The sequence below is a fragment of the Elgaria multicarinata genome, chromosome 6 (genome assembly GCF_023053635.1).
Source record: "Elgaria multicarinata webbii isolate HBS135686 ecotype San Diego chromosome 6, rElgMul1.1.pri, whole genome shotgun sequence".
NCBI lineage: Eukaryota > Metazoa > Chordata > Lepidosauria > Squamata > Anguidae > Elgaria > Elgaria multicarinata.
In genome coordinates, this window is record NC_086176.1 from 121,014,510 (window position 1) to 121,041,895 (window position 27,386).

General features: G+C 53.1%; 1 protein-coding gene across 7 annotated transcripts in view; it reads left to right on the forward strand.

The window, feature by feature from the left end:
* Positions 1 to 27,386, forward strand: part of UNC13B (unc-13 homolog B) — a 225,236-nt gene that overhangs the window by 151,154 nt on the left and 46,696 nt on the right. For all 7 annotated transcript variants that reach the window (XM_063128355.1, XM_063128352.1, XM_063128353.1 and 4 more), the window contains 9 exons: positions 2,062 to 2,136; positions 3,092 to 3,311; positions 6,555 to 6,782; positions 6,931 to 7,072; positions 15,818 to 15,987; positions 21,555 to 21,670; positions 23,746 to 23,909; positions 25,888 to 26,038; positions 27,013 to 27,081. In XM_063128355.1, coding sequence (XP_062984425.1) covers positions 2,062 to 2,136; positions 3,092 to 3,311; positions 6,555 to 6,782; positions 6,931 to 7,072; positions 15,818 to 15,987; positions 21,555 to 21,670; positions 23,746 to 23,909; positions 25,888 to 26,038; positions 27,013 to 27,081 — 1,335 coding nt within the window. The remainder of the gene's footprint in view (positions 1 to 2,061; positions 2,137 to 3,091; positions 3,312 to 6,554; positions 6,783 to 6,930; positions 7,073 to 15,817; positions 15,988 to 21,554; positions 21,671 to 23,745; positions 23,910 to 25,887; positions 26,039 to 27,012; positions 27,082 to 27,386) is intronic.

Consider the following 27,386-nt stretch of genomic DNA (forward strand, 5'->3'; position numbering starts at 1 on the left):
CTACATGTTTCACTCTGTGCTGCTGCTGCTGTTTAACTTTCATGCAGCCCTAGCAGGGTCCTGTGTGCGTCACACAACCCAGAAATGGCTCAGTCCTTTGTCTCTTTCCCCCAAGCCAAAACTAATAGTTTATCAGTCCATGAGTCCAAGGCCCGGTTCACACGCCATAACAGACCACAGTTAGGAAACCATGCAGCGGTGAGAAGATGAGCCGGAGTGAGTGGGCGTGCTGGTACCCGCCTGCTCCCGCTGCGATGGACAACCCAGGGAGACTCCGTCCTATGTTTGTTTATTGTGACTTCTGAAGCCGGAACTCTGGTTTGTTAGGGTGGGTTCAAACTGAGTTGTTCATCCAGCAACAACCCAGAAGTCCAGGTTGGATGAACATCCCTGGGTTGTTTGTTGTAGCAGGGGCGTCTGGGTTGCACGTGCTCCTGCTCATCGTCTCCACAACCCAAGGTTTGTTCCTCATGGTTGTTACGGCGTGTTGTTACTTTCCTTTTGGGCAGCCTAACCCTCAATCTGCCTAAATCGTGCCAGGTGGAATAGCTAGTGCCCTCCAGCTGTGTTGGACTACAACTCCCATAATCCCCCAGCCAGCATAGAACTAACCTAAGATTAACCTGTGGAATTAACCTGTTATGCTTCTCTTGTATGCTGACACTCTCTTCCCACAGGCCATGGTAAGTGGAGATCAAACCCCCACCCACACATGCTCCTTTCCACAGCCACCCGTAGATGCAATACTTGTTTTGCTTTTCCCTTCCTGGCTGCTTTCGCCCCCTTTTTATGTTGATTCCTGCCCCCTGCTAACTAGCTCCAGAACTGCCCTTTTGGTCGGCTTGCCCTGCTCCCCCCATCTTATCCATCTAATGAACCCACACCGTCTTGCCTTGGACGGCACCCACCTCGTGTGCTTGGGCCTCCTCCTAAAGTCAGGGCCATCTCACGTGTGGCAGGTGTGGCGCAGTGGAGAAGAGGCTAGAGCTCTCTCCTCGTAGGGTCATTGCAGTTGAGGGCGGCTGCTGAATGCAGCTGGCAGGCAGGCAGGCAGGCAGGCAGGCACATCCCAGCATGCTGAAGCCTGGCTGCCCCTTCTCTGCCTTGCTGAAGGCTCCACGTGCCGTCCGGCCCCTTCTAGGTCAGATGTTGTTCCTCTTGTAGGGAACTTCCGTCTTGCCTAGTTCCAGACCTGCCCTTTTTGTCTGTGAAAAAATGGGAGCTCGTGAAAGGGCCTGGCAGGGAACGGGATACAGAGCCTGGAGAAGACACAGTTAAGGCCATGGCAGGAGCACTGGGGGAGGGGAGGGGAGGGGAGGGAGGGGTAATGGTGATGACGGGTAATGATTTAAAAATCCCCCAAAAGGTTTGCAGTGGAGTGGGCAGGGGGGATTGCTTGGTCTTCTTCCCGCTTACTGCAGGGGAAAGTCTTCCGTACTCTATTCTGCCGTGGAAGAGACGGTGAAGCATCGTGAAAAGGTGTCCACAAGAGGTTGGACCAAGGTCTACTGGGGATGCTTTGGGTATATCCACCCAGAGAGCTTCAGCTGTGGGGTGGTGTAGAAATGTAATAGGCGAATAAGTAAAATGTCTAGTCTTGCTTTTAAAGCAAGAGGCCGGATGAAATTGGTCCAGTGGCATGCTCCCTCGGTGTGTTTCTGAGTCTGTCCGTCTTGGAGGGGCCTCTTGTGGGCCTTGCTGATGACAAGAGGAAGAGGAACCAGGTGGCTCGTTAGGCAGCCCTTGAAGAGCAGGTCCTTGAAGGGCCCGATGGGACGCAGGTCTTCATGCTCTTCTGGATCTCAGGGGCGGAGGAGCTGCCCCCAGGGTGGGGACGGCTTAGCAGTCAGGGCGGAGGATGTCTGAAAGCCCCTTCCTCGGTTTTCTGTGTGTTACAGAAAATGTTCTGCCCTCTCCTCAAGGAGCTCAGGGCATCTTACAGGGGGGCGGAGGTCAACTCCCTGCAAGCACACACACGCTCAGGCACACCCAAGCCATCTTGCTCTTTGAAAACACGCCCTTCCCACGTGCCCTGGATAACTGGCTGCTTTCCTTTCCCAGTCACTGGTTCAGTCCCGCAAGGCCGGAATTACCTCAGCCATGGCCACCCGAACATCGCTCAAGGATGAGGAGCTGGTAAGGACGGGAGGGGTGCGCTCCGTGGGCCCCGGGAAGCCTTCGGTCGGAGGGGCTGGGGCTCAGGGGCTCCTCCAGCGCTCCCTGCAGCATGGAGCCGAGCGCCGCAGGTCCCCCTGGGGTGTCGATCCGGCCAGCCGAGGCCTATCGGCTTGGTGGTTGGGGACGAAGCTGGCGGGGGAAGCCTGCCCTTGTCAGCAAGTCGAGAGCCAAATGGCACGAAGGGGGAGACCGCCCCAAAGGCAGCCCAGCGCCCCTCCCGCAGAGAGGCGCTGCGAGGACAACGGTGCGGTGGGACTCTTCGTGGTTGACCGGGAAGGGACCGAGGGGAAGAGGCAGCGCATGAGGAGATGGGAGGAAGCCGCTCCCTGCTCGAGAAAGCCAGGGCCCCGACTCCTTGCCTGGCCTTTGAAAAGGCCACGGGGCTGGGCTGGCTGTGCCACGCAGGGCCACTGTGACGCAGGGCCCTGAGGGAAAGCCTTTCAGGCAATGCTGGCCCAGTTGGGCCTCCTTGAAATGAAGCTCACGGTCCAGGGGCCGTTTTCTGAGCCCGTGTGGGTCCACCCTCTTCCCCCGGCCTGGATTGATAAAGGAAAGCTCCGCTCTCCGTTGCTAAAAACATCGAAAAGGAGCAGGGCTTCGCCCCAGGTTGGCACACTCCGAAAACTCCCTTGCGATCGCCTTTGGGTTTGGGCACTGGCATTGAACACGCACGCACAATGTTTCCAGTGAAATGTGAGCCGTCAGGAGTTCTTTGTGTGCGAACGCAGAGATCTGGGCCTGCACTGAGTTGGGCCTTCGCAGCTGAGACCGGCAGGCGGCCCATAAAGCCACTGGGTCTGGATGGGCTCAGCGCTCTCCCCTTCGAGGAAAGGAAGGGGAGCTGTTCCCTCCAGCCGCCAGGGCCCGCCTGTCCCCTCCTCGGGCGGTGACTTGTCTTGCCTTCCTATTTCAGAAATCACACGTCTATAAGAAGACCTTGCAAGCCTTAATCTACCCCATTTCCTGCACGACCCCACACAACTTTGAGGTGTGGACGGCTACGACGCCCACCTACTGCTACGAGTGCGAGGGGCTGCTGTGGGGCATCGCCCGGCAAGGGATGCGCTGCACAGAGTGTGGGGTCAAGTGCCACGAGAAGTGCCAGGACCTGCTCAATGCCGACTGCTTGCAGAGTGAGTGCCTGCTCTGCTTTTGGGGGGGGGGGGTTCAGTGGCCTGTTTCCCAGGAAAGAAGCCACGGTGCGTGGGCACCAGCTGCGTTTTGTGGGGGGAAGGAAATGGCCGGAAACAGAGGAGGTGCAAGAGAAGAGAGAGGCATTTCTCCAGCCTTTGACGCGTGGCTGCGTTGGGGGTGCTCAGCCTGCACGGGCCCCACCCTCTGGGCCCACTCTTAGATGCAGCCTTGTCCTGGAAGGCCCACGTGGTCTCTGCGGCACAAAGCACCTTCCGCCAGCTGGGTTGGAGCCAAGTGTTGTGCGATAGCCAGCTGCTCTAGGAGCCCTTTTGGGGCGGAGGGGTGGGTGATGCCTGCCCCAGAGAAAGGCAGCGCTCTTCCGCTGGCTTGGGCCTCGGTCGTCGCAGAGCGCTCCCTTGGTAAGGAAGCCAGCTCTTCCCGTGGCCTTCTTACCCTTTCGTGTTCATGGTGAGACGCGTTCATGCTCAGGCAAGATGGGCTTGCAACAGCCAGCCAGCCTGCCAGCCACGCGGGACAGGACGCGTGGCGGCACCGTGGTGCGGGAGGAGCCGCCTCCGAGGCCCTGATGCTGCAAGTGCTGGCTCTTTGCCCGCTTTGTTCCGTGGGATCCTGTGCAGGAGCAGCGAGGCCTCGCCTGGCTTTGGCACGCTGGGATGGACGCAGCTCTCTGCCGCTCTGGGCAGCACTTCCCTGAGCCCGCCTTTCGGGGGCTTCCGATGGCGTCGTAAGCGGATTGTGCCAAGAGGCCTTTTCTGCCTCAGGGAGGGCGGAGGTGAGAAGCATCCCCCAGCTGAGATGCAGAGGTGAAGGGCAGGGCCCAGGCAGCCCGGGGCCACGGCAAAGAGTTCAGCAGAGGGGCTCTGAGGTCAGCATCCTGCCCAGGAGGACTGAGCGGGGAGTCGCCGGGTCTTCCTTTCCCAGCCTGACCCCCTGAAGGAAGCTGGATCGCAGAAGTTGGCAACGGAGGGGGTGGGATGAGCCCCACCCAAAGCCGTGGGCCACAGAGTCACTTTTCCACCCGTGACCTGAGGAGTGGAGCAGAGGCGGCAGAACAGTGGCTCTCAAGGGCTCCGCTGGGGAACTGCTCAGGCCTGGAGGCCGCGGCCTGGCAGTGTTCCCTTCCTTGGCCGTGCGCGCTTCCCTCTGCTCCCTCTGTGGAAGCACTCGGAATAGACTCTGCTCGGGGGGTAGAAGGGTCTTTAGTGCCCCTTGCGAAAGTTTCATTTCCGCATGGCTTGGGACACGGCTCGATTCCTGCTGTGAGCCGTGGGATCCGCACCGTGTTGCTAATGGGGCGCCCCCCTTTCCAGCCTCCAGGCCAGGTCTGCAGCCCAGCATCAGTGGCCTCGTTCACCCGAAGGAAGCTTGTCAGGCAACAGAGCCGACTGGGGCCCATCGTGGCGTGGGGTGGGGTGGGGGGGGGGGGAGGAGGATGTCCAGCACTGGGGGAACCCTCAAGCCGGGGCTCTCTTGAATCAAGCCTGGAAGCCAGCCGGGCACATTGGGAAGGCGAAGCGCCGCCTCGTCCTCCTGTGGCTGGGCTCCGGCTCAGCAGCTGCCTCCAAACTGGGCGACTTGACCTGATGGAGCCGGGCACGTTCTTGCAAACCTCGATGGTGCTGAATGTTCAGGCGATGATTAAAGCCCAGCCTTCGCGAGTGCCAGTTCCGTCATGGGGCTCTCTGTCAAGACACGTTTGCGCAGAACAAGGAATTTGGTTTTTTATTTTAAGTCACTGGGCCTATTTTAGCTCCCAAGAACAAATCCTTTTCAGGCATTACCCTCCCACCTAACAGATGTCCTCTATACCATCAGCAGCAGGAGGGCTGGTCTTTCTCCATCGAGGCAAATGGCACTTTGTGAAGAGCGCCGGAGGGTATTCCCAGTTCTGGTGCAGCCAGCGTGCCTTTGTCGTGACCACGCCTTGCAGAGAGAGAGAGAGAGAGAAGGGGAGAGGCGGTCACGAAGCGTCTCCAAACTTCTCCAGACTGTTTTGTGGCCCCATCAGGCAGCTCGGAGACCTGCTTCAAGTCGCAGACTAGCAGGGCAGCCTTTTTAGAAGTCTCTGCTTCTGCTTTTAAACTCTTCCTTGGTATTTATAAGCTGCGTTCACATCACTTCCGTGGGCCACAACCTGTCTGTCTCAGACTGCCACATGGCTATGAATTTGATCTTTTGGCATCACTAGAAGCAGGAGTCTCAGTCTGTTCTGCCTATTCATTTGCTGATAGGAAGTCAGAGATTGCAAAACTCTGCTTAAATCAATACACGCTTTGCTGACTTGTTTTATTTATTAGTTTCGTTTATATCCTGCTCGTCCTCCCAAGTGCCCCAGGCGGCCTCCATGGTCCTCCTCCTCTCCATCGTAAGGCAGATGGTTGTGACAGGTTGGGCGGGTTTCCCCTAAACTGTGTGACCCTCTTCCGACACGGATCCACTCAACCCACATTGACAATGTGCCAAGTGTAGTTTTGTGAACTGGCTTTCAGTTGATCAGGGTTCAGGTTTAGGGGATATTCCCGAAGCTGAAGGGTTTTGTGTATTGCTTTTAAGTTAAAACCAAACAGACGCTAGGGCCTGCAGAGGACAGAGATAACCCCTGCACATAGAAGACGTACGTAACCCAAATCTACAAGAGCAGAGAATGGGAGGAAGCTTGGTTACTAGTAGCCTCTCGTTAACTGCGCCGGTCAGGAGATGCAGCTGGGAAAAGCTTGTCTTAGTGGGAGAACTCAATCACAGCTTTTAAAACACAGCTAAAAACTTTTCTTTTCCCTATAGCTTTTAAACTTTGAGTTTGTTCTGACTCTATACTGTTAGCTTCACCCTTCCTGGTGCCTGTTTACACTTCCCTGTGCCTGTTTGCATTCTCTTTCCCTTCTTATTGTTTACTACAACTTTATTAGATTGTAAGCCTATGCGGCAGGGTCTTGCTATTTACTGTGTTATCTGTACAGCACCATGTACATCGATGGTGCTATATAAATAAATAATAATAATAATAATAATAAGTGGCCTGGAGCTGGATTGAGCACACCAGGGAGCCTGGGCGAGGGGAAGTGAGTGGGGTCCCCCGTTTCGGCCAACCGGCAGGATCCCCAAGGCTGTACATTGCTCTCTTACCTCATTCAGCTTGGTGCAATGAACTCTTAGCCGTCCTTCAGGCTGGCTCTTAAACATTCTCCCACCCACCCCGCCATTTCTGTCCTCCTCTTCCGAAGGAGCGGCTGAGAAGAGTTCGAAGCACGGGGCTGAGGATCGCACTCAGAACATCATCATGGCCATGAAGGACCGCATGAAAATCCGGGAGCGGAACAAACCAGAGATCTTTGACCTGATCAGAGATGTCTTCAGTGAGAGCAAAATGACCCATTCTCAGCAGATGAAGACCGTGAAGCAGAGTGTTCTGGATGGCACCTCCAAGTGGTCGGCCAAAATCACCATCACAGGTGAGCAAAGCAGTGGAGGCCTTCAGCCGCCGCCGGGCCCCGGCGTTGGGCCCTAACCGCTCCTGCCGCTAACCGGCACGTGAGACTTTCTCTAGCTCTTCCATCATCTCACAGTGAGTCTTTCTGAGCCACGTTTTCTTTCCCGCAGTGGTCTGTGCTCAAGGCCTGCAAGCCAAGGACAAAACCGGGTCCAGCGATCCTTATGTGACTGTCCAAGTCGGCAAGACAAAGAAGAGAACAAAAACTATATTTGGGAACCTGAATCCCATTTGGGACGAGAAGTTCCATTTGTAAGTATCTGGACATCATGTGCCCCAACACTATTTATTTTCATTCGTATATTGCATGTATTTCATTCTGCTTTCTTAAATATGGATTTCTTCAAGGCAGCTTACAAAAGCAAATCATCTGGATAAAAACTAAATCACAGAAGTGGGGAAAAGTGGATAGTCATAATAATACACTTGTAATAAAAATGCAAGAGAGCTCAAAAACTATGAAGAAAAGCGGCAGCCTCATCACAGATCAGCAGCAGTTGGCAGACAGTTGGGTGGCCCAGGTCAGCCACAGCTGTCTGAAAGAGGGAGGTCTTCGCCCTGCCCCTGAGGGCGAAGAGGGAGGAAGCTGAGCTGACCTCCCAGGAGAGAGAGAGAGCCCCTCAGCCAGCCAGCCAGCCAGCCAGCCCGCCTCGGAGGGAACATGCAGCAAGGCCAGCTCGGTGATCAAGCCGGCTCACCTGAAAGTGTTCAGCGTGACCTGCCTGGGCATCCTCCGTCTGGGGGCGTTCCAGGGAGTGGGGCCCCTTTTGTAAACCGCCCAGAGAGCTTTGGCTATGAGGCGGTATACACATTTAATAAATAAATAAGTTTAATAAATAAACTGAGGCTCAGGCCAGGGAGCTCCTGCAGATGTGGCTTGCGCAGTTGCAGCCCAAAGCCGTGCCCCTGAACAAGCCGGCTTTGGGCTTCAGAACACCATCCAAAAGGGCCGCAGGGCGATGCCACTGACGTGCCTGTCCGATAGCGAGGAGATGCTCGTGGAGCCGACGTGCTCTGGGCAGGCCTGGCCTGGCTGGTTTTCCCCAAAGACGAGCTTAACGCTGCCCAAATCCATTCGCCACGGTGTGCGACACACGCTCCAGCCTTTGGCATTCAGAGGGTCGAGTCTGCCAATTTGGCAGTTTAATTTGACTGCACCGTGGGACGCGCGGCTTCCTGCTCTGCTTCCTCCAGCACGTTTTCAGTCGCTGATTGCTGTGACAGAAATGGAAGCGCTCGGTCTCTCCTCCTGCGGGCACGGCCTTCCCCACACTTGCAAGTGGCGGCGGCAGCGGTGGGGGGGGATGTATCATTAGGGTAATTAACCTCTGGGCATGCAAAATGGGGTCAGACCCGGGGAGATGCAGCAGAGATGTGGGGAACTCAAGGAGAGTGTCGTGTGCCTGTGCCGAAGGGTTCCACGGTGGGGCCCTGCCTTGCTCTGGCTTCTTGCTGCCCTGTGCTTTTCACAGAGGTGCCGCCTTTAACAGCCAGATGACCCGCAAAGGGGGGGGGAGCTTCATCCCCTGTGGCTGAAAGGCTTATCAAGGAGTGTCACGTTGCCCAAGCTGTGCTGGCACATGCGTGGCCTTCCGTGGTAACTGACTCCCCCCAACTACGCCCTTCCGAGAAGCTTGGGAGAGGCCCGCTCCCAGCAGCCTGGCCTTGCAGAGTTTGCCTGAGCCCTCGGGCGGGTCCTTCCGTCTCTGACTCTAGATGGAGCCCTCGGCAGCCGGGGCAGGCAGGAGCCCTTCTGCCAGGAGATGACCTCAACGCAGGCGCCAGGCTTCAGTGACACCTGGGCTCAATGACGGCACTGCTTGGGGCTGCCTGTTCAAAGGGTCAGCAGGACTCTGAGCCGGTCCGGAGCATGGCAGGCACAGGGTGAACTGGGAGTCATTGTGGGGAACTGCAGCGATACGCCGCTGGCATCTGATTTGCTTCCGGGCTCAATTCAAAATGCTGACGTTACAGGGAAGGCCCGACGTGGTCCAGGCTCAGGGTATCTCAAGGCCCGTCTTCTCCCCAAGGACCCTGCTGTTCGGAAGAGAGGTCCTCCTGGCCGGTGCTTCTCGCGAGAGGGACTGTCCGGTGGTGATGGCTCACGGGTGTTGCTCTCCCGAGAAGTCCTACTGGGCGTCTTCCTTAGTATCTGCTAGATGTTCTATTTGCCCGTTCTTTTAACAGCAGTTGGGATTCCTGAGCTTTAACGGCTTTGATCTTTATTTGTACTATTTATCTATTTTGAAGTATTTCTATTATTTCTGGGGGGTTTCCTTGTAATGAATGCTAGTTGTAGTGGTATTTATAAGGTACCTTGAGGGCTTTTACAGTTGAAAGGCAGGGTATAACTTTTTGTTAGCTTACAGGGGTTGTTGATTCTCTGTTGTAGGGCTTGAAACGGGTTGTGCTCGCCTAAACTTGCTTTAGGAAGGACGCCAGGATACCTCCAGGGCACTTCTTGGTTTACCGTGTAGCTGCCTTATCTTTGCCCAGTGGAGTGAAATCTGGCAGGCAACAAACGTGAAGGAGTCTGTTAGCCTGCAGAGTGGTTGCCAAGCTGATGAGAAATGCCCTCCAGTTGTTCCTACCATTTCACGTTTAATTAAAGCTAAAGAGCTGACTGGTTTGTTTGAGGAAACGTACGAGCCCGGGACTTCTTCTTTAGAAGGTCTCCTCCTTACCAAGACCCAGACCGCTTTTCCCCTCCTAGAAGTGGCTGAGTCCTTTTCTTCACTTGCCATCGGCAATCCTAGTTCAGCCCTTGCACGACGGCTTGGCTAGGGCGATACGGTCCTTGTTTTCCAGAGGGGGAAGGGCGGGGCGAAGTAGCTGGACTGGGCTAGCTCTGCCCAGAGGGTCCACAGCTGCGCTGGGTTGAAGGGGACGTACGATTCTCTCAGGAACCAGCTGCCCTCATGGTGCTGTCACCTGAGGCCCTCGTGCAGCAAAGGGAGCTGTGTGGCCCTTCAATCTGCAAAGGGCACAGAAGTGGCACTGCGTGTTCACCAGGTCTGATCCTGGCTTCCTCCCAGATGAACTCAGGGGTCTCTGTTCCAGGCCAAAGTATTCCCTGGTCTCTGGGCTGAGAAGCCGATTTCTTTTGGCCGTCCACGGCCCATCCATTGGGGGAACAGCGGAGCTGCCCGCTCACTGCGCTGGAGCCGGGCAGCGGAGACGTGTGCGCGTCCCTCGGCTGCTGACGTTTTCAGATGTAATTGTCTCGAAAGGGGTCTCTGAAAGCACGGCTCAGCAGGGGGAATAATCACGCGTAAACACAGGATTCCGGTGAGATGCTAAACACGATCATAGGCTGGGCTCCTACGGGAAAGATTACAGAGGCCACGCGGAAGCTTTCAAACGGCTCCACTGTAGTTAACTACCCAGCTGGCTGGTGCTGGGGGCTTGAATGATAATCAGATCTGTTCTTTGCAGCTGCCTCTGCCAGAGCCTGATACTGGCTGTTGGCTGCAGGGAGGCTTCTCCTCCCTTCTAACCCATTTAGGCCGCTTCCGGTAGCGAAGGATTCCATACGTCACAAGGGTCCTGTCCTATTGTCATGTTGGGAGAATTCCACGCCGACCTTCCTGTTGCACCGCGGCCCTGGCCCACATTCTGCCATGGCCAGAATGATCCCATTATACGCACGTGTTTCTCTGTACCTACGCTAGTGAAGCTGAGCAAACCCAGCCGGATGAAAGAGTCTTCCATAAACGTCCCAAGGAACGCTGCTTCTTCACTCTGGCCACTGAATTAGCGCAACTGTTTTTCTGGCAACGTGGGATGCAGTTTTTTTAACTGATTCCTTGAGCCACCTGCATCCTGGCTGCCTCCATTTCAGAAGCTCTTGGCTAGCAAGGCTGGAACTGGCTTCTGCCTGAGACCTGGGAAGCCCCTGGCAGTCAGAAGAGACAGTCCTGGCCTACAGGGTAGACGATCCCCTGCTGTGGTTTCAGTCTTGTCTGGGGCTTACTGCCACTGGCTTTCCATCGCCAAGTGTGGTCGGGATCCATTCGTGTCTCATGGAGGCGTGTGGAGCCGATGAAACGCTCTGCAGTGAAGCAACTTGAGAACCTGTTCTCTGCGCCTTTCGCGAAGCTGGATTGAAGCCCCTTTATTTCTGTGGGATGGAGGTGGTTGCCTTTTTACAGGAAAACCTTGCAAAGTCGTAAGCATGATACCTGCACTAGGGAAGTCACAGGAATCTGTTTGAGGGGTGGAGATCAATGAGCTGTCATCAGCTGCTCCCCCCACCCAATACTTCGCCCGGTCCTCTGCAGGCTGGACCAAATTATACCAATTGTGGCTGTAATTTGTGCAAATCTCTATTTCCGTAAATCCTAGCCAGCACAAACACACGCACACACACTGTGTAAAAAGTCCCTGGAGTTTGGAGGAAACGCGTGGCTTGGCCCATGGCTTGGCTTGTAGTTGCAAGGGGAAGTCAGGAACTCTGGCGACCCCCCAAAAGGGCCAGGCAATGGACATCCCGACCCTGTGCTTATTGTCTATGTCTTAGTTTATTTCATAGAATCATAGAATAGCAGAGTTGGAAGGAGCCTCTAAGGCCATCTAGTCCAACCCCTCGCTCATTGCAGGAATCCACCCTAAAGCATCCCTGACAGAGGGTTGTCCAGCTGCCTCTTGAAGGCCTCTAGTGTGGGAGAACCCACAACCTCCCTAGGTCACTGGCTCCATTGTTGTACTGCTCTGACAGTCAGGAAGTTTTTTCCTGATGTCCAGCTGGAATCTGGCTTCCTTTAACTTGAGCCCGTTATTCCGTGTCCTGCACTCTGGGAGGATCGAGGAGAGATCCTGGCCCTCCTCTGTGTGACAACCTTTTAAGGATTTGAAGAGTGCTCTCATGTCTCCCCTCAATCTTCTCTTCTCCAGGCTAAACGTGCCCAGTTCTTTCAGTCTCTCCCTGATCATCCTGGTTGCCCTCCTCTGAACACGCTCCAGCTTGTCTGCGTCCTTCTTGAATTGTGGAGCCCAGAACTGGACACAATACTCTAGATGAGGCCTAACCAGGGCCGAATAGAGAGGAACCAGTCCCAGTATTTAGTTACTTTAATTATTTATCAATATTATTAATACATAGAGACAATATACAGCATATCATTATGTAGCACAATCAGTGTATACATTCAAATATATTAGTTACTCAAACAAAGAAATCCTGTAGAACCCTAGATATACACATCTTTCTTTAAATGAAATATCAAATAGGTTAGATAACATATAGCATCACATTTTACATATCTTCACAGCATTAATTTACGAAGGAGCAGGCAAGGATATTAATTTCTACACCATAATTATTTTTTCCAATAGTCAATAAAAGGTTTCCATTCCTCTATAAAAATTGTGCAATTTAACTACCTTGTTAATCTTCAGTAATTTGCCAAACTTTAACAAACTGTTATTTACCTGTGATTGGTTTTATATTTTTCTAGTGCTTGGCAATAACCATTTTTGCTGCCCTTAACAAAATAGATATCATTGGCTGATGAATTTTTGGGTTCTCGGAATGAAAGCCCCCCCCCCCCCATAACATTGTTTTGGGGCTAAACAAGGAGTTGCATCCCCTTACCGTGGTGTCAGCCCTCTTAACTTATTTCCAAAATCTTGAAATTGGTTTATTTTCCCTTTAATGGTACCAAAATATATGGTCTGTGGCAATATCAGAAAAAATAACTCACAATTCGCTTCTGATCCAAGGAAAAACAGAACTGCTGTCTTTTCATGCTATATGGTGGAGATTTATTCAACATACATCACAACCGGATTTTCAACAGTATATGCCCGCTTCAGCCTTGAGCATTTGGGCATTGTAACAGCAAATGAAGATCATAAAGCACCCTTTTTAATTAGTATATTTGTTTATTTGGTTATTTCTTTTTCTTCTTCTTTCTCTTTCCTTCCCCCTTTTTTATTTCTTTTTTCTTCTCCTCCTTATATTATCCCCCCCCTAAAATTGCATTAATCCATTTTTCTTATTCTTATATAACAACTGTTTAGACATCAATTGTTAGGGGACTGATCACTTTTTGGTTACAATTTAAAAATAAATCAAAATTATTACTTTTAAAAGTCCCCTTTAACATGCTTTAGACTAGAGACTAAATATCCCCTAATGTGCTTTAAACTAACGTGCTTTAGTCTAGAGCAGCCTTCCTCAACCTGGGGCGCTCCAGATGTGTTGGACTGCATCTCCCAGAATGCCCCAGCCAGCTGGCTGGGGCATTCTGGGAGATGCAGTCCAACACATCTGGAGCGCCCCAGGTTGAGGAAGGCTGGTCTAGAAAGACCTGATGCACCATTTCCAAAAATAACCTGAAAGAAATGCAGCAAAAAATAACCTCTTCAGGAATCTCTGGCCCGCTTTGCATGACCGCCACAGCCCAGCCTAGCTTATTTGAGCCACGGTGGGTGGTGGTACATGCCGGTGGCCATTGTTATTATTCAAGCCGCTGAAGTTGACCACCGTGGCTTATCGTGACATGTGAACCCAGCAAGGGTGGGTTGTTGCCATGGTTAACAACCCATGGGCTGTTCTTTGGTTGTGGATGGTTTGTTAACCACGGCAGCAGCCCACCCTGTTCCAGGTTCACAAGTCACAATAAGCCACGGTAACCACTTAATGCACACGCCGCAACCCACTGTGGTTTAAATAAGTACAATGAGCTCCAGCACTCGTGCGAACTAGCGCAGGGATGGAGGTGGACCGGCTTGCCGGGGAGTGTTTCCTACTTAATTCTCTCCGAACTGTAACATTTTTGTGCAAATTGGCAGGAGTTTAAAAGGCGTTAATTAACAAACCCTGAATTGCAGTAAATGGCCAGGGGAGGTCAAACGAGAACCCGGTGGGCAGCCCGGCAAATGCCACCGCTCCTGCCGCCACCGCCACTCCGATGGACGAGGCTTTGACGATTGCTCATGACCCATTTCTTCACTTCTTTCTTCAGATTCTTCCAGTTGCTTGGCAACAGATGGTGCATTTTTAAGCAGGCTTAAATTCCCAGCCTCCAGCGCTGGGCCCTGCCATGATCCAGGCCATGTCTTTTCTCTCCTGAGGCCAGGCGGCTGCCGGGGTTAGTGCTGATGAGCCATCGTCCCCCGTGTGTGTGTCCACCTGGGCCTCTGCGGCCTGCCTCATCCGCTCTGTGGCTCGCCCTCTGTGAGCCGTGCTTTAGTGGTGGGGCGCTTGTCACGTTGGGTCGTGAGCTAGAAGAGCCGGCCTGTCCGGCTGCCCCCGCTCCCCTGATGTGAGGAAGCCAAGGAGGGTCTCAGTCCAACCACGGGCATCTTCTGTCTCCCTCACCTCTTGAGGGCCCAACATCCCTGCATGGAAGGTGGGTGGGTGGGTCCTGGGGTGAATTTCCATGTTGTACCATTTTCCCGTGTGTGCCAATAAGCCGGGGGGGGGGGGGGGATGGGGGTGGGCAAGGGGCTAAAGTGTTCCTGTGGAGCCCTTGCCAGAAGAGGCTGGTCCAAGGCCTTCCTCTTGGACATGAGCTCTGCTTCCTGCTGGGAACGTATGCATCATGCAGAGACGAGGTGCTTTTGAATTGACTGGATAATCAATGGGTTTGAAACGCGCCTCAAAAGGAACTGCTGCCCTGCCTTCACGCACAGAGGGAACGGTGCGTCGTCGGTGTCTGGGGAAGGCGTGCCTGGCGCTTTGGCTCAGCCAACTTTCCTGGAGGATGACGAGGATTTATTACATTTCTATGGCTGAAGCTCTCTGGGCAGCTTACAAAGATTATAAACATTAAAAACAATATGCAGAATTTAAATACATACAAAAGACGATGTACGCAGAGACAACATATCTCTAAAAACCAACTTTGAGCCAGGAGCCGAACGTTTAAACCCAGGATCTGTCAGGCCTCGTCGCCCGCTGCCCAACGCCCGGGGAGAGAGGAGCGCCTTGACCTGGTGCCAAAGGGGAGCCCACGTGGGCCCCAGCCATCGCTTCGTCAGCCCTCCAAGGGTGCGTGAGGCTGTGAGGCCTCCTGGCTGAGCCTGATTCTCCCCTGCTCCATTTTATTCTCACCACAACCCTGTGAGGTAGGTTAGGCTGAGAGTCCACGAGTGGCCCCAGTGAGCTGAACGGGGACTCGAACCCAGGTATGCCCAGTCCCAGCCCAACCCGCTCTTTTAGCCTTCATCCATTGGGAGGCTGCCAACCGAAGGCCGCAGAGGCCGCCTTAGGAAGCAGACATGGCAGCCTGCTGGCCGGCTGCAGCCCTGGGTCTCCTTTCAAAGTGCGCCAAGGGAAAGGTGGGCTGGGGGTGGCAGGGATCGTCCTGGGGGATTAGAGGGGATGGTGGGAGTGAGCAGGTGTCTTGCCTGTGCTGTGTGTGTGTGAGAGAGAGTTTTGTTTGTTTGCTGGGTGCTTTATGCATCACCTGAATAGTGTGTGTGTGTGTGTGTGTGTGTTCTACTTGGAGCTTTTTGGGTATGGGTGGGGGGCGCGGGTGTGTTTCCCTGAGCACCACCACTTTGACTTTTGTGAGATAGGTATCTTGTTGTGCTTTTTGGGTGGAGGGGAATAGGTGATTTGGCCTTTTGGGCCACTACTTCTGTCTTGTGCTCCGTTTCTTTGCCAAGTTACTTGCCTGGGAGCCCCGTCCGTTTGCCTCCTGCGAAAGGGAAACGGCAACTGTGTCCCCCAAAGAACGGTCCTGTGTTTTGCGCTCCGCCTCTGCCTTGTCCTCGGCTTCCTGGGAAAGTTACTCCTCTTGCAGCCTCACCCGGGGGTGTTGTGACTGAGCACATCCGTGGCGGCGGCGGCCCCTGTTCCCGGCCGTGTGGTTCTTTCAGAACCACTGGAACATCTGGATAGGCATTGTGGTGCACTGGTAGTTGTGGTGGGCAGTTTTATTACGAGAAAGCGTGTGCGTGCGCCTGCGCCTCCGAACATAGAAAGAGCGAGCCTGCAGCTCTCGTTGGCGTCGTGCCCCTGATCTCCTCTTCCTGCCTTGCTTGCAGCGAGTGCCATAACTCCTCCGATCGAATCAAAGTGCGGGTCTGGGATGAGGACGACGACATCAAGTCCCGGGTCAAGCAGAGGCTGAAACGCGAGTCCGATGACTTTCTGGGGCAGACCATCATTGAAGTGCGCACCCTGAGTGGCGAGATGGACGTCTGGTACAACCTCGGTGAGTCCCGTAGCTTTGCGGGCATTTGAGCCGGTGCTTCTTGGCTCGAGTTGGAGGCTGCGCAGGGCAGGACTGTGCCTTGGCGGCCTGGCTTAAGAGAACACACGGCCGGCGGCCTCAGCCAGGGGGAATGCGGAGAGGAAGCCAGAGGGCGCGAGCCGGAGCCGCCTCTGCCGCTTCGCCCTCCCCGCAGCAGGCAACGCCGGCATGTGCCTGGGCCTCAAAATAGAACACCGTCCCAACTGGAATAAAGAGAGGTCTGGTGGAGCGGCCGATACGGGACGGAGGCCTTGCCGGGTCAGAGAACGCTCATATCACTTCCACCCCAGAAATGTGCAGAGAGCGTCAGCTGATAGCCCCGGTCGGCCTGGCAGAGGCCCGTTTGCAAGCCTAGGGTAGCACCAGGCCGCCTCCACCCAAGCGCTCTTAGTTGGGCCCGATCCGGAGCGGGGAGCTGCGCGTGGCTTTCTTCCGCAGCGGCTCCTCTCGTCCTCTGCCCCCGTCTGCTTTGATCTGCCGGTGGTTGCTGCTGCCCGGACTTGGCCGCTGGGACCTTGGGTGAGATGTGGGTCCTCGGCTGCCCCTTCAGGCCCAGGTGCCCCCGCAGGGGTTTTGCCCTGATCACGCTAGGCGTGGCCTGTAGTTTTTCTACCCTGTTGTGCCACGTCGTCTTAAGCTCACTTAGCCGGCGGGTTTACACCCTGTCCCGACTGCTTCCAATGACTTTTCCAGTGGATTTTGATCCAATAATTTATTCTGTGAATTTGATGAGAAATTTTGCCATGGGCAATGGGGAGCGAGTTTCCACCTTCCATTCACTGCCATCGAGCGCAGGGTGGGCCTGGTGTCCCTGTTCCCGGAGGTGCCGGCTGCTTCCTTGGGCATCTCCCCCCGACAGGTGGGTGGCGTCCGCTGCCTCCTGAGCTCCGGCTCTGCTCGGATGCCGACACTGTGGGTCACCTCTGTTGGGTTATTGTGCCAGAACTTTTCTCCCTCTGGAACTCTGTTTGTGCTCAGAAAACAAACACACATCACGCAGGTCTTACACAGCAGAGCTGGTTTATTTCCTTCAGGCTTCTGTGCAGTCCAATTCAGATCAGTTCAGATCAGCACACTGAGGCATACACAGAGAGCAGTGATCATAGAGCAGTGATCAGTTCCATTTTACACAAGTGAGAAACTATATACAGATCTACACAATTCTTATCTACATTACATACAGCTGTGATGAGGCTAACTTAGAATCTTGGCAAGGTTCCCAGAACAGCCTCTATCTCAAGGTAATTGCCCACAGATAGACTTTCTCTGTTTAACCCTGAGATAGCCATACACACACAATTTTAATGACTAAGCAAGTATTTCTTTTCATATACTTAACAGTCCTCCTCTTGCGCATGTTGTTTAAATTGTGTTACAATCTGAGACCCAGCTTTAAAAGCATCTCTTTGTGTTTTACCATTGAACGTTCCACCTGTCCTTTCTCATTTTGTTTTATTTTGAATACCCATTTACAGGTAATGGCTTTACGACCTTCAGGTAAAGGTACTAGCTCCCACGTTTCATTTTTTTCCATTGCTCTGATTTCCTCTGACATTGCTTCATGCCAGCCCTGAGCTTCTGTAGGTTCCATTTCCTGAATTTCCTCAAATGAAGTAGGTTCATAGGCTATTAGTAAAGCTCTATGAGAAACCTGTTTGCTTTGGTATTCATCTGAATAACGAATTGGAGCTTTGCGTTCCCTTTCTGATCGTCTTGGCATAGTTACAGGCATAGTTTCCTCCTTTACAGTTTCTTCCCCCTCCCTCTCTTGCTGAGATTGTTCAGGAATTTCTTCTGTTTCTACAGCTTTCTGTTCTACAGGCAAACTTACATACTGTTTTGTTTACTGCATTTGTTCATGAAAAACTACATCTCTGCTCACAATTACACTTTTGTGATATGGAGACCACAAACGATAGCCTTTTGTTTGTGTATCATATCCCAACAGTTTACATTCCAAACCTCTTTGAGCTAGCTTTCCTGGTCTGTTTTCTTTCTGAACATGAGCAAAACATTTACTTCCAAAAACCCTTATATGTGACACTCTAGGTTTTCTTTTGTAAAACATTTCATATGGAGTTTTTTCATGTACAGAGTGGTAAAGCCTGTTTAACAAATAATTTGAGGTGGACAAAGCTTCTGCCCAGAACAGATTAGACAATCCTGACTCTTTCAATAGAGCTCTTAACATGTTCTGCAAGGTTCTGTTTTTCCTTTCTGCAACTCCATTTTGAAATGGTGAATATGGAGCAGTAAGGTCATGTTGTATACCCTCATCACTGAGGAATTTTTTAAATTGGTTGCTAAGAAATTCACCTCCCCGGTCCGTTCTTAGATTAGCTATAGGTTCTTTAAATCTATTTTTACTCCACTTAACAAACGCTTTGAACTTTCCAAAAGTTTCACTCTTCTGTTTTAACACATACACAAATCCAAATCTACTGTAATCATCAACAATAGACAAGAAAAATCTGTTTCCTCCTTGACTTGTCTCAAAAGGACCTGCAAGATCTGCATGAATTAATTCAAAAATTCTTTTTGTTGTTCTCTCACTATGTTTTGGAATGTTTGACTTATGACACTTGGTTTCACTGCATACATTACATTCTACATAGTTAGAACATGGTTTGATTTTCACCCCTTCACACAATTCTGGAATCTTAGAAATTGTTTTATAGTTAGCATGACCAAACCTTTTATGAGTTAAATGGATACACTCTTGGTGTGGTTTGCAATTGGCTATTGTTTTTGTTGTGACTTTGCTGGCTACTGTACAAGTATTAATCACATACAAAGATTCTTTCATTATTCCCTGCACACACACCTTGTTTCCCTGTTTTATAGTACAATTTTCTTCAGTAAAACAAACCTCATACCCCATTTCTGTTAACTGAAACACACTTAGAAGGTTTGTTTCTAATTCTGGTACATATAAAACACTTTGTAGTTCAACTCCCAGACAATCAAAATATACATTACCCACACCACAAATCTGGATTTTTGATCCATTTGCAAGGGTAACACACTTTTGCTTTGAAGTAGAAGTTTCCAATGTTACAAATGAAAGTTTGTCTTTTGCCATACTTATTGAAGCCCCAGAGTCCAAAAACCAAGGATTCATTGTCTCTTTGACTCTTGCTAGAAGACACTTCTTTGTTGATTCAGCTTCATTCATGTTGTTTTCTTCTCTCCATTTTGCTGTCGACTGCTTTTTCTTCTTGTTGTTGTTGCAATCCCGCCGTAAATGTTCTGTGGAACCACAATTAAAGCATTTCCTTGCCTTTAATGCAGCCACCACGTCAGAAGATTTATGGCTTTGTTGAAATTCAGCCACAGGATGTTTAAGGCTCTGTTGTTTTGAAGCTTGTCTTCTCTCATAGGTTTCCAGTAGTTTTCCAGCTACATACTCGAGGGTTAAATTTTTCTCCTCTTGACTTTCCATCATGGTGACTACCGCGTCGTACGATGAATCAAGACTTGACAAAATCACATAGACTTGGTGTATAGTTGTAAACTCCATCCCTCGTGCCCTGAGTTGATTGAAGATTTCTCTCATGCTTTTCAAATGGTTTGACATAGACTCCCCTGGTTTCAGCTTCATTCCATACAGCTTCCGGGTTAGAATTATTTTACTGCCCGCTGTTTCTCTTTGATATACAGCTTGTAGCACATTCCAGCACTCTTTTGATGTATTCAAAAACTGAATGAAGGAAATTTGAGAGTCTTCCACAGCCAATGCAATAACTGCCATTGCTTTTGCATCGTCCTTAAACCATTTAGCATTCTGTGGATCTGCTCTATCTGGTGGATCCTCTGTGACTACATACCACAGTTCAGCCTGAATCAGATACATTTGCATTTTGTAAGACCATAATGCATAGTTAGAGTCATTCAGCTTTTCCAACAATTGATGCAAACCAGACATATTAGCTCCTGCCATTTCCTCTGCTTTAGGAATTGGTATCTCACCGTCTTCCTGCTCAGAGTCCTCCTCAGAGTCAGCCGACTGAGATTTTTCCTCACTTTGCAGCACTGGCTTTAGCTTGATGTCTTCCTTCATCAACAGTTTTCTGTTTTAGCAGACTCCTGGTTCTGGTTCTGATACTGCACCGTTCCCACCAAGTTCTGGTTCTTCTGCCTGGGTTAGGCTGGCGTAGGCTTCCTGGACTGGACTGGGCCCATAACCTTTGTTGGGTTATTGTGCCAGAACTTTTCTCCCTCTGGAACTCTGTTTGTGCTCAGAAAACAAACACACATCACGCAGGTCTTACACAGCAGAGCTGGTTTATTTCCTTCAGGCTTCTGTGCAGTCCAATTCAGATCAGTTCAGATCAGCACACTGAGGCATACACAGAGAGCAGTGATCATAGAGCAGTGATCAGTTCCATTTTACACAAGTGAGAAACTATATACAGATCTACACAATTCTTATCTACATTACATACAGCTGTGATGAGGCTAACTTAGAATCTTGGCAAGGTTCCCAGAACAGCCTCTATCTCAAGGTAATTGCCCACAGATAGACTTTCTCTGTTTAACCCTGAGATAGCCATACACACACAATTTTAATGACTAAGCAAGTATTTCTTTTCATATACTTAACAACCTCAGGCTGGGCTCAAAATCCAGATCCATTCCCGCCGCTGTGCACGCCGGCGAGAGAACGGCTGCTGCCCGGAAGCCCCCAGGAAGGGGGAGCTGTGTGGGCTCAGCCCAAGCCAGCCTCAGGTGCTTCTATTTAGCATCTCAACAAGGTGGCATTATTTGGGCAAGAGTCTGGCTGGGTGAGAGGAGGAGGGAAAACTTTGTTTCCTTGTACAGCTCCAGGCAGATGGCGCCTGAGTTTCGGGGTGGGCTTGGTTGCCAGCAAGAATCACCCGTGTTCCGCTAAGCTGCTGTCAGTTTTCCTGCCGTGATTCTCCAGCACACCAGCAGAGAGCGTCCACAAAGTGGGAGGAGGGGAGGCTCCTTGGGTGCTGTTCCTCAGAAGGGTGCCCAGATCCCCTAACCCTGGTCTGTTGGGGCTATGAGAAGGTGGACGGGATTTCAGGAGTGACCTTGCAGCAGAGAGAGAGACATGAGAGAGAGAGAGAGAGAGAGCAAGCAGCAGCTGTGGCTGCTACTTTGAGAACGGTCCCCCAGGCCGTGGCCGTTGAAGGGTCTCTTCGCTGAGTTTGGCCACACGGCCTGGGAAGGCTGCTGGAGCTGACTGGTGAGTGGACGGCCCCTGCTCACCACTTCTCGCTGAGCCACTCCGGGGCCCTGAATGCCTCCGGCGTCCTTCCTCTGGAATGGTGTCTTGCAGGAGGGAAGCGACGCAGGGGTTTCCCTCCCTCCAAGACCAGAGGCAGTGGGTTGGGCTGGGGCCTCTCCAGCCCTGAGGGCAGGATGCTGCTGGCTGGCCTCTGGTTTGGAGCGGCCTGTTCCACGCTGGCTGGCTTTCTCTAAGTGGCCGTGCTTCTGTTGCCCGTCCGGACTGTCGGGGCTGAGACGGGGCACGCCTTGAACAGGCTCCTTTTTCCTTCCAGAGAAAAGGACGGACAAATCCGCCGTGTCAGGCGCCATCCGCCTGCAGATCAACGTTGAGATCAAAGGGGAAGAGAAAGTGGCTCCTTACCACGTCCAGTACACTTGCCTCCACGAGGTACGTTGCAGCAGCGGGAGCACAGAGGGGAACCTGCAGGTCCTTTCTCCTCTGACAGGCAGAAACGCCGCCTAGTGAACCACACTTCTCCTCCACAAAGGATCCCTCCAGATCTCATAATCCAGGGCCCTGATGTGGCTCCTCCCCACCCCCCACCCCACCCCTGAGCTTTAACTGCAGGTGAAATGGGAGGAGAACTGCATTAAGGGCAGCCAGGGCAGATTTTCATCCAAATAGTCTTGTTGGTTCCTGTAAAGATTTCCGGGCTGGTACCCAGAGTGATTTCCAGGTAGGCTGGGGCATCATCTGCATGGAACATTGCAGCCAGCTCTGCATGGGTGTCTTTTGGGAAGGCACGGCAGGTCCATTCCAGCGCTTTCGTTGCAGCCGTGGGCGGCAGGACGGTTCCTGGCCTGCTGGCATTGTTTGCACCATCTACTGTAGGGCAGCCTGTGAGGTCTGGTTTTAAATTCCTAGAAATTTCAACTTCCATGCTTTAAAATAGGTAAGATTCTAGTCCTCACAGTTGTGCTATAATGGATGGCCATGTTCGGAAAGGTCAAAGAAGGAGCCAAGAGAAAAAGGAGCCTGAATCCACTGTGTAATTTTAAAGATGGGGCGGCTGAAGCCTCCCACCCCACACTGGTTTGTCTGTTCATTACTTGCAGCGCAAGAGCAGACGAAAGCTGCCCCCCCGCCCCCGCCCCCCCCGCAGTAGCCTGACAAGGCCAGGAGTTCAAGGACAATTTGTGCCTGAAATCAAGTCAGTAGGGAGGCCGTTAGGGATCCTTTTGCCTAACAATGACAGCAAACAGAAAGTTTGCCAGCGAATGACAGCCTGGCAAAACACAGCGATTGGAGCCTTCTTAAATCCTTTTTTCTCCTTCTTTCTCTGTCCTGCCATGGTAGCTTTTCATCACACATCCGAAAGATGTTTTATTGGGGCTGGGTGGGGTGGGGGATCCCGCTCACTTTAGAGAGTCCATTTCGCTCTGGGCAAGGGCGATCCCACCTTGCAAGCTACTTCACAACCAGAGCTCCTCTAAGAGTAACTCAGTTTGTCTTGTGGCTAGGAAGCTTATAAGAACAGGAGAAGTGCCCTGATGCTGGATCAGACCAAGGGTCCATCCAGTCCAGCGCTCTGCTCACACAGGGGCCAACCAGCCATCGCCCAGGGATGAACAAGCAGGACATGGTGCAACAGAACCCTCCCACCCATCTTCCCCAGCAACTTCTGCACACAGGCTTCCTGCCTCAGATACTGGAGGCAGCACACAACCATCAGGGCTAGTAGCCATGGATAGCTTTCGCCTCCAGGAATGTATCCAACCCCCTTTCAAAGCCATCCAGATTGGTGGCCATCATTACATCTTGTGGTAGTGAGTTCCATAATTTGACTCTGTGCTGTGTGAAGACGTACTTCCTCTTATTTGTCCTGAATCCCCCACCCATCAGCTTCATGGGATGATGACCCCATTGGGTTCTAGAATTTTGAGAGAGGGAGAAAAACGTCTCCCTTATACCTTGTCCTAGAGATTGTGTGTTTGTGTGTGTGTGTGTGTGTGTGTGTGTGTGATGGTTTTCTCTGGCCCTCTCTGACCAGCACAGCTGCAGAATCTGTGTCTCAGTTGTCCTCTGACCCAGTCAAAACGCCTTGCATGCCTGTGGTGCTGGGAGACGGAAGTTCCAAGGGGAAGGAAGGACTGCTGGGGGGCACTGCTGCGCCCGTGGCAGTGGCTAAAGTGGGGGAGCGAAGCTGCTGGTGCAGCCTCTGGGGGCGCTGCCTGCCGTTCCTCCGGGATGGAGAGGAAGTGACTGTCCCGAGGTCACCCAGTGAGCTTCATGGCAGAGCGGGATTTGAACGGGAGCCCCTCAACGAGTTCTTGGCAGCTGGGGCAGTGAACAGCATTCCTTTGCTTACTTTTAATGCCTTGGTGGAGAATAGATGGAAGCCTGAGCGCAAACTACCCAGAGCTTCCTATTAGTTTAGCCAGAGGCGAAGCGCCGTGGGTGGGTGGGTCGCTTCGTTGAGCCCCACAAGCCTCTTCAGGGCTGGCTCCCGCTTTCTCTTCCAGAACCTCTTCCACCACCTGACAGATGTTCAAGGGAACGGGGTGGTGAAGATTCCTGATGCCAAAGGAGACGACGCCTGGAAGGTGTACTTCGATGAGACAGGCCAGGAGATAGTGGATGAGTTTGCCATGCGATACGGAATCGAGTCCATCTACCAGGCCATGACGTGAGTCCCTGCCTCAGGCTGATCCTTCTCCTCCGCCCCAGGAGCCGTGGAAAGCAAAACAGGGTGGCGAGTTAGAACAGGCCATGCTTGGGGGCTTGAGGCTCGGGGCAGGGGAAGTCCTGGAATCAGAGACGAGTAGAGGTGGAAGGGGCCTCTAAGGCCATCGAGTCCAACAGTCCGGGCTCGGCCCAGGGTGTTGCGATGGTTGAAGGCCTGCCAGAAGCGGCCCTCTTCTCGTGGGAGGGGAAGTGGGGAGGCAGGACAGACGCCTTTCTCCTCTGTGGGTTCCTGGCCATTGTCAGCCCCCAAACTCCTGCTTGGGGGATTCCATTCAAAACAACAGTTTCGCTCACTTCAGGAGCTCCGATTCTGCGAGCACCGGCTCACGCCTTACCTGACTGTTTTTCCTTGGTCCCAGATGCCAAAGACTGTATACACACACACACACACACACAGAGACTGGGCCTGGGCCTGCCTGATGGAGAGCGGAGGCAGCAGCCAGCTGTGCCTGGCCCTCGCCTGGCTGCTGCGGGATCTGAGTCCTGGGATCTGAGTCCTGGCGTGTCTCGTGAGGCCCAGAGAGCTGGTTAATTCCTTTGGGCTAATCCTGCCATCCTCAGGAAGGAAGTGGTCTCATTTGCATTTTCTCATTTAATTGCTCTCGTTAAAGAGCAAAAAGGAGGGGGGAGCCCTCCCCAGAATTATTCCAGCAGCACTTGGGCTTGTGGGATGATTAACGTAAACAGTCAAAGAAAACCGGCTATAAATAAGGCAAAACAGTGCTTGGAAAGAGATTGTGTTACAAGACATGACAGGAGAGCAGCGCTCCCTAATTAACAGAGCCGGCAACCATGAGGAGAGGCCGGGCGGGTACGGGACCGCCCGCGGCCTTGGGGGGAGCGTGCCGGAGGGGGAAGAGCTCCTGCTCGGGCTTCCTCCGCAGCAGGCCCAGCTGGGGCGGAAGGGCCGGGAGCAACAAGCGGGTGGCCTCTGAACCCCAGTTGCTCGGAGGGGGGGGAGCAGTAGGGGAGGGGCTCCCTCTTGCCCTCCTTCAGCCCGGCTCGCCAGAGGCACTTAGGGGCCACTGGGGGAAAGGCTGAGCGAGGGAGCCTTTGCGTGGCCAACGCTGGCGCTGTTCTCTTGCAAAGGGGCCTCTTGGCCTTTGGGAATGTCCTTGCAGCAAGAGCAAAGGGAGGGAAGCGGAGGCTGTTGGGCCGAGCGGGTGTGTGTGTGTGTGGGGGGGGCGTTTTTGTTACACTCCTGCATCTGTTCAGGCGGTGGATAAAAACAGTAAGTTAGTGGGTTAAACATCAAGTTGTGACCTCCTGGATGGATGGGATTAGGAAGGGGGCTCCCCCCACCTCCACCAAACACACGCCCACGCGCACACATACGTGACTTTGGGTCTCTCCCTGTTGGGCTGGGTCCTCTGGTGCTGCTCCACTTGCAGCCGTCGTCATTCTGTTGGGGTCTGGCTCGGTGGGTGGGCCTTTCCCATGTTCAGGGCCTGGCGCGTTGCCTTACTGGGGGCCAAGGCTCGTTAACTTAATGGGGTTTCTCCATGGGAGGCTGGCTTTGGGATTCTGGGTCCCGTCCCGTCCCCCCGTAGCACCCAGCCCGGCCCCCCCTGCTTGAGTCTCTCAGAGCTGTCCGTTGGGGAGGCCCCTGTGCAGGGCTGGCGGAGGACTCCTGCTCTCAGCTTTGCGGCCTGCATGCTATGGCCCTGGTTTCTGCCAATCGCTTCTCAAGGGATTGGCACCGTGTGTGTGTGTGTGTGTGTGTGTGTGTGTGTGTGTGCGCACACGCGGGGGGATTCAGGCCAGTACTTCTGTGGGTTCTGCGTGGAGAGTCTGCGTTGATGCTGGCTTGGGTTTGGGATGTTTTGGAGAGGCAGCCGCCTCCTCACGTCCCCCTCAAGACGGCTCAGAGCGCCTCCCCCCCCCCCCGTGCCTGACGGCCCTCCCTTCTGCTCCTCCAGGCACTTTGCGTGTCTCTCCTCCAAGTACATGTGTCCCGGCGTGCCGGCCGTCATGAGCACCTTGCTGGCAAACATCAATGCGTATTACGCCCACACCACCGCCTCCACCAACGTCTCGGCCTCCGACCGCTTCTCGGCCTCCAACTTTGGGGTAAGGGGCCGCTGCCGCGTCCTTCCCTGCTTGTTTCTGGGTCCAGCTATGCTCCTCCGAGTGACCGTGAGCGGCGGTGGCAGCAGCGGTGGCCGCCGTCTGGGGAAAGAGCCAGGAACTTCGGACGTGCCCGTGGGAGCTCCTTACGTGGCCGCCGTCTGGGGAAAGAGCCAGGAACTTCGGACGTTCCTGTGGGAGCTCCTTACGTGGCTGCCGTCTGGGGAAAGAGCCAGGAACTTCGGACGTGCCTGTGGGAGCTCCTTACAGATAACAAAGGCGTTTGCTCCAGGGAGGCCGGGACCCGACTGTGCTTGAAGGGAGTGAATGGGTTGGACGAACTTCAGTAAAGTCTTAACGAGGCGTGCCTAATCATGCCGTTTCGACATCTATTTTATTTTAAGATAATATTTCGGCTGTCTTTAAGGGCAGAGCCCTATTTCTGGTGCTGCTTTACGGTTTCCGCTTTAAACCATTCCAACCAGGCTTCCCTTCAACGGTGATGGTCCCGGCCTTTAAAGTGAGCAGTGAAAACACTGTTTTTATCCCTTTTGAAATTTCCTGGGACTCCGTGCGCCACAGTGAGACCACTCGGACGTTTTAATGTCATCAGGCTTTATTCTTCTCTCAGGCAGAGATGACATTGAGGTGGGGCGCCACCGTTTATCCCCCTGAAAGAGCAGCACTTCCGGGGGCCGGGGATTTCACCTTTTGCTGCAGAATTGTGAGACGCGCCCTGCTGGGGGAGGATCGTGCCCTCCATAGTGAGGGGGGGGGTGGCCTCCACGGCCACTTAAAAATTGCAGATACTTTCACCCCATTGATGTGCCCCGAAAGATGCGGAAAGGGGTGGGCCCTTTTTGCGGGAGACGACTGCTTCTCAAAGTGGGGACTCCCGTTTCAAGTTAGCTCTAGAACTAGTTAGCACTTTCAAAGCACCCCTGAAGCCTGTTTTCTTCTTTTCCCGCTGCAAACAGAAAGAGAGATTCGTTAAGCTTCTGGACCAGCTGCACAATTCCCTGCGCATTGACCTGTCCATGTACCGGGTAAGTGCCCAGCGTGGCAAGTCGTGACGGCCCTTGGCCTGGGCAAAGCTCCTCGGAGCCTCCAGCGTGCTTCATGTGCGCGACCGCAGCCGTCCTTCCACCGGTGCTGCTAAATCGCCCCGGTTCCAGGGAGAGGCCCGAGAGAGCCAGAGCGGCTTGCCTGGGCCCCCGCTGTGGGGCTGGGCGGGTGGGAGAGTCGGCCTGGGGGCTCCCTGGCTCAGCGCTCCAGCCAGGGCTCAGGGACCGAGACCGCGGGCGTTTTGCTCTCTTTTGCTCCTTGTTTGCTTGTGTGTTTTAACTCAAAC